At 27.2% G+C, this 7,350-nt stretch overlaps 1 protein-coding gene across 6 annotated transcripts in view; it reads right to left on the bottom strand.

Annotated features, from left to right (window-relative positions):
- Positions 1–7,350, bottom strand: part of LOC106679546 (supervillin) — a 394,230-nt gene that overhangs the window by 10,466 nt on the left and 376,414 nt on the right. For all 6 annotated transcript variants that reach the window (XM_014418761.2, XM_014418757.2, XM_014418760.2 and 3 more), the window contains 5 exons: positions 4,995–5,227; positions 4,526–4,730; positions 1,466–1,617; positions 746–881; positions 499–671 (listed from right to left, as the gene is read on the bottom strand). In XM_014418761.2, coding sequence (XP_014274247.1) covers positions 499–671; positions 746–881; positions 1,466–1,617; positions 4,526–4,730; positions 4,995–5,227 — 899 coding nt within the window. The remainder of the gene's footprint in view (positions 1–498; positions 672–745; positions 882–1,465; positions 1,618–4,525; positions 4,731–4,994; positions 5,228–7,350) is intronic.

The following is a 7,350-nucleotide window of genomic DNA, read 5'->3' as shown; positions in this document are numbered from 1 at the left end:
CATAAATAAAATATAATTAATAATAATAATAATAATAATAATATCAATAAATGTTTTCTGTAATGCTTATTATTGTTAATCAATTATCAGTAACAGATGATTCCCATACTTATTTTACCTTCAAGAAAGACATTGATAGCGAGTAGTATTGGTTTATGTATGACATAGCACAATCTCTCGAGAGGAGATCATAACAGCAAAAATAATGAAAGAGAATTCTTCCAGACGATCCGCTCTTCTGCTAAACCCCGATTAGACGACGGTCTTATCACATTTAAAAAACATTTATTTAAAACAGGATGAGGAGAATTAAATTAAGAAGGAGTAGTAAAACGGAGCAATATTGAAAATGAAAAAGTGGTTAAAATTGGAAAATGGCAAAAAAAAAAATTCAGAGTTAAGGAATGGACACATAATTAACTATGTGATAATCCAAAATAAATATGAATGATTTAATAATAAAACTAGAAATAAAAATAAATAATGAAAAAAAATTACCTTAGAGTCATTGTCAGGTTTAATCTGCTTCGCTTGTATTATCTTAGAAAAGTCAGGCCAATCTAAAAATTTTTCCCTAAATATAACAGGTTCCATGTGCTGGGTGATACGGCGTAGTATGGACCATTCCGGCCTCTCCTTTTTACTCATTTCCTCATCTAACCAATTGATGCCTGTCGGATAACACATATTAAGTACACTATAGAAATACATAAATAACAGCTGATAAATAAATATAGATACTTACCAGTCGGATACCAACATGAGTTATATCCTCCTTTGAATAGTTCATGAGCCAATCTTGTGCCAATTCGTTTCTCAGCCATATCTGCATTCTTACCGGACCAAATATATACTTCTGAGCGGAAATCGAAAACAAGGACCTGAAATAATAATTTGACTTTAAATATTAATTTTTTAACTATTTAAAGAATAAAATATAGCGGAGCTTGCTCTGATGTATCCTATTGAGAAAGAATTTAACACTAATAACATAATTAAATTAAAAATTAAATTTACAGTATTCATAATAATTCATGGCTAATAGTACTCAAACACACACATATTAAAAGTAAATTAAACACTAAAATAATTTTAATTTTTTTAGAAAAAACTATTATAACAGCAAATAATAAAAATTTCAATTTGACGAAAAAAACAAGACATAGTTTTTTTATAAACCTAATTACGGCTAAAAGAAAACAAATTTATAAGTATTATTTTAATACAAAATAATATCATTTTTATAAAGTAAAAGTTATTAAAAAAGCTGTCTCTAAACTATGATTATGTATTTTAAAAGAGACTTTATTTTTAATACACGTTCTATTTTGTCAGGTTAAAGGTAAAAGTGATCAAGTGATGTCAAACACAGCACTTGATCATTTTTACGACCAATTCAGTGATTCATATTATAGATCAAAAAGAACATCAGTACAGTTAAAAAAATGGGAAATGTACTACTTGCCTGAGAAGGGTTAAGAATAGCCACTTTTGGTATTCGGCCCCAGTATTGTTCTACAGGAACCAATTTTTCACCAGACAGGCGATAGACCATGTAAGTTTCACTCATGGCCACTTCATAGACAGAATCTTCTTCTGGATGTCCAGCAACCTCTCCTAATATACAATAATTTAGTCTTAGTACAGATGAATTCTATTTAAAAAAAAAATGAGGAGAATTTTTTTAAACTAAATTCAATTAAGGGAAAAACATTAATTAAATTTCTATATACAATTTTTCTTTTTTAAAAAATTTGATATAAAATGTGAGAATAAAAGCTCTATCGAATGTCCTGAATAAAATAAGACTCTGCTCAAGAAATAAAATATAAGCAATAAATAAAAAAACTTGACACTAATTGCAGAAACAAATTTTGCTTAAACCAAGCTTGGCAAATACCAAGAGTTTGGGACATTATGTTTAATGAGGATAAAATACATGTCACAACAATAAGCAGTAAAACATGCAAAATTAATGCAATAATACATCTACTTTAAATAGTGGAGATACTGTTAACTGTAAATATGATCTAAGGAGAAGTTGGTTGGAGGTGCAACCAAAGAAGAATACATACCGATAAGTGTACACTTATTTGTAATGTTTCTGCCTAATTTGTAGGGCCTAATCAGAATTGAATAATCAAAGATAACAAGTTGAAGGAAAATTTTAAGAATTTTTACACTTTTATCTATTTTGCTCCCCTCTTTTTTGTACATTAAAATGCCCTTTTTCTTGTTTTATTAATATTCTCTTCTTCGCTAAAAGTACATAGGTTCCATAATTTCTAAAAAAAAAAATGTATTCAGTAATCGAAAACATTTTTAAAAATCGATTTATAAAGTAACTACTAGTGACTTTACCCTATCCATGAATTATGAATGAATTTTATAAATTATAAGTACAAATGTTCATATACAGTTATATATACTCATGGTTCTTTTTTTTATCTCATGTTTTACTTAGCTCTAATAAATCCCGCCAATCAAAACAACAGCACACTTTAAGAATAAGTTTATACTTCTCCGTGTGTTTTCTCTTTTTGATGAACCCTAATCAACTTCTTGAAAACACCTATTCTGTGCATATATTTACAAAAAAAAGTAGTGATAAAATAGCAGTGAACGGGTTGTATTTGTGGGTGGGAGTAAAGGATGCCTACAGAGTTAAAAACTCACCAATAAAGCATAGCTTTAAAAAATCGTGGAACAGACCTGCAACTGTTACATTACACATAAACCAACTAATAACTAAAATTAGGATGGGACCAGTTGGTGATCTCCTTAACAAAGATGTAGATTTTATTTCACAATTAATATACAATTAAATCTAAAGCTATAATAATAATAGCAATGTATTAAAAGGCCAGATAGCGTTTCATTTCAGTTGATTTCTTACAGTATAGAAAATAGAAAACAGCTGTTAACTTCAGACGAACAAACATGTACACACAGATTTATATGGAAATAAACAGAAATAATTAGTTCCATAAGAATAAATTGAAAATAATCAAATTAATTTTATTAAAGGTTATACGCTAAATATGATTAAGATTATTATAGCTTTAGCTTTATACATGAAGTGCAAATAAGATATAGGATATAAAGTCCATGATTAGTAAGTGGAGAGAACCTACTAGCATAAGTCTATTAAAATTATGTACAAAAAAATATAAATAAATATATACAAATATGAGCATTTGTTCCTATATTTTTTCTTTAGTTGACAAATAAATCATTAATAAATAAATAATAATATAATAGTCAAATTTATAGAGAAAAGGATTATTCAAAAATAAAATTATTGTGTTTAAACTTAATAAAAACCACAGCCTAATTAATAGTGCTAACTTTATTAAAGAATCATTTAATTTACGGAAACTAATTAAATTAATTAAAGAGGTTTTATCTGATGGCCAGTTTTTTTAAATTGTAAAAAATGCCAACAAGCAGTAAATAGATTACTTCAAATTTGTCTGGGTGATGAAAAATTTAGTCAACTTTTCAAAACATTTTTTTCAAACAAAATTTAACTTGGACTAAACCAGGGAATAAAACAGTTATTCATTTTTCACAAAAGTTTTACCAATTTTTATTTAAAATTTTCAGCTGAACTTTTATTTATTTTTTTTGATTTATTAAAAATGTTCTAAGGAAAAAAGTTAATATCATTTCCATAATGTCTACTAGAACAGAGCACCAATTATTTGAACTGACAGAAAAATAAAATCGGATTATTTTTATTTAATTTATTTTTCAAAGATTTGTCTAAAACATAACTTGCTAAAATTGTATTATTAGATATGGCTCCTAAGATAGATCAATGTTGATAAACCATTTTCAACAATAGTTTATGTTTTGAGTGATAACAGGTACAATTCGAGAAGTGGTTTACAGTGTTTTACAAATAATGTTATCAATAAAATTGATCAGAAATATTAAATAAAATGTGTTGGTATGTTAATACATAACAATGTTTACATTTTGAAATAAATAATCAACAATTAACTTTAATTATTAGAACTTTTTCAAACCCAGTTTTAAAAATTAATATTTTTTTAAAAAGAAATTATAAAAATGTTTTTAATAATATAAAAAATTATTAAATAATAATAATAATAATATAATAAAAATTGATTATTTATATTAATTGGTTATGAAATAAAATTTGGTTTATACTTGGATATAATAAAAATTATTCTTTATTTAAAATGTATTTGAAGACCCAATTTGTATAACATAATATGTACACAACTTATAAAGATTTTTTTCATTTTAATGAATCATAGATTTTAAATAGCTATCGTAGATATTTCTAAAAAAAACAAAGCTTTCATCTTTTATTATTTTACAGGAAAATTACAACTCCACTAATGTCAATTTGTACTAAAAAAACTACTAATTACTCAAAAATAGAGACTATGAAAATTACTTTAAATAAATATTTACATGTTACAACATATTAGGTGCTTGGTGAAACTATTTTAATAAGAAATAAAAAGCTGTCATGATCATTTTATATAATCACCTTTGTAGCTACTCATGAGAAGATCTGGAAGAGCGAGGAGCCTCCAAAATTCTTTGTGCCTCTCGGAGTTGGCATTTGACTCGAGCGTGATTACGTTACTAGCCCCAGTACAACCTAAGTCTTTTCGTTGAGCTATGTCTTGAGCAATATCACTACCACGCGACTTTTCAGTAAGGCTACAATATTCTCCAATCCAATGGAACACCTGAAAATATAGTAATTACTTAGTGAAAAAAAAGAAAAATCAACGGTCTTTATAACACCTAAAACAACTTAAAACAATGGTGTTCATTCTATAAAATGGTAACTAATTACAGACTGTTGATCCTGAATATTGGGTAAATTATGAAATAAAGAGATTTATAGGATAGAGTTTTCACAAAAATACCTGATAAGATAAATTGTATCTCTCTAATTTACAATCCTAGCAGTAAATTTTAGTAAAAAAATATATAAATAAAAGTAGTACCTGGTCTTTAGTGACTAAGATAAAGGAGTCACCCTGATTGACACTAGTGTAGACTGGTTTGACAACTGATGTTATAGGATGGCGCCTGCCCTTCACTCGAAGCAGCAATGGGTGAGTCCACTGAGCTGTTAAGGCTGAGGGTGCATCTGCTTTTTTTAGGAAAACCCCTCCAATATCTTCCTTTGAAGCAAGTCCTGCCAGCGCCTCCACGGCCATGTTGGAATTCTTCGACACTGTGATAAAAATATTATACTGAGTACGTATAAGCTTATAGAAAGAAAAAAAGAGGAAGAAAATACAAATAATAAAATTTAAGTAATACTTTATTAATGCTTCAAAATTTACATTGTATAAGCTAAATAGTGTCCAAATTAAAAAACGCTATATAGTCAAGTTTTTATCTAGGCCAATATTTACTTCTTTTGTACTAGCCAACGGTACAGATTGGCTTGAACAGTCCAATAGAAAAACTAACAAGTTACATAGAAAACGCATGTTAAATTATTTTGTAGTAATATCAGCTTTTATTTCAGTTTGTTTTGAAATAAACATTTTTTTTTTTTTTTTTATGACATTAGTTTACTAAAATATAATGATGAAGTGGGATAGCTCAGTGAGTAAGGCACTGAACAGGTTTGAATCAAGCTGTGGCCGATAATTATTTGTTCTGTTACTTTAACCGTGAGCCGACCCTATGAGTTTGGGTTACTTAGCCCCTTCTAAGAGTCCATCCAGCCTCTATAAAGTTATTTCTTACAAAGCAATCGGACCCTTCATTGCTTGTAGCGGTGTAAATTTATTTTATAAAATATGATGGGATTGATTAAATTACAAAAATTTAAGATCAAATATATCATGATAAAAATAATATTACATTTTTTTCGAAGATTAAAATTTTAAAAATAACCAATACTTAAATTAATTGTTCGTAATATAGTTGTTCTCAATTAGTTAGCTTACATATCATTGAAAGAGTAAAGGCCAGAAAAAATAATGATGACTACTAATAGCAAATAGTAAATAAAAAATATCTTCTTCTAATATGAATCAACAAATGCAGGGCCACCGCTTGTCATCTTTGTTTCAATGTGACAGCCCTGCAAAGTTGGTTAGCAATAAATGGTTTTCTTTTACTATTTTGATACCTTTATTGACCGCCACCCGGACCATCTTCCTACAATCTACTTCATATGGCCAACTATCTTCTTCCAATATGAAACAAATAAATGTTTCACGTCTCCATGATTGTTACAATAACGGTAAACTTTTTGACTAATGCCTTAAACCATTTTCACCACGGTTTGATGCTAATCTTTTTTTTTCATAATTTCAATACTTAAATATATTTACAATTTGTTTAATATCACCTCTATAGTACTTCTTACAAAATAATGCAGAAATATTAATTGTTTATTGAATGAAAACCATTATTACAAATAATTAAGATTGACAATTTATTTCCCTCTCAAGGTTCATATTTTTAGGAACATAAGGTGAAAACAGGTTTCTGTAATAAATTTCATTGAAAAAATGTTTGAGACGACAATCAAAGGGCACACTATCCAATGAAAACAACTTGAAGTATTGTTAGCTAGGTATAATTTATTTAACTACACCTTCTTATATTAGTAGTTTTTATTTTCAAATTTTATTTGTTTTGTGAAATTATAGATTACTCCTCAATCCTAGATTAACATAACTCAAAAATCTAACCTTTGAGAAAACAGATTTCAAACAAATTTTTTTTATATTGAAGCTCATTTTTGCTTCAAAACCTAAATGAAAAATAGATCATTATGAATTATAATGTAAAATAAAAAATCTTTGAAATACATTTAACTTTGAATCTGGATTTTTGAGTTGTGTTGAGGGTGGGATATATACATTAAGCTCAGTATCAAAGAGAAATCAATCCTGATTAATGAATTTGGATCACACAATTTTTTTTCCTTCTCTTAATTCTATAATAATGACCTAATTGTTGGGATTTTTCATAAAACTAAACATTTCCACAAAAATACAAGTATTTTAGTAAAATAAAGTTCATTGATGGTAGTTGCTCGATTGTATAGGACAAAAATTAAAACAGAAATACAAGAGATCAGTGCATAATTTTTTTAAAAAGTAATTCAATAAATTAAATAAATAAAAGGAATGCAATTAAAGATTTAATCAGTGTTACTAATTAATAATTAAGAAACAAGTAAACATCACATATTTTATTTTTTGTTGTACTCTTCTTTTCATATATATATATATATATTGTATAAGCTAAATAGTGTCCAAATTAAAAAACGCTATATAGTCAAGTTTTTATCTAGGCCAATATTTACTTCTTTTGTACTAGCCAACGGTA

Source organism: Halyomorpha halys, unplaced genomic scaffold, assembly GCF_000696795.3.
Source record: "Halyomorpha halys isolate HHAL.00 unplaced genomic scaffold, Hhal_1.1 Scaffold208.1, whole genome shotgun sequence".
Lineage (NCBI taxonomy): Eukaryota > Metazoa > Arthropoda > Insecta > Hemiptera > Pentatomidae > Halyomorpha > Halyomorpha halys.
Note: the sequence above shows the minus strand (reverse complement) of the source record. Positions and strands in the feature narration are given on the sequence as shown.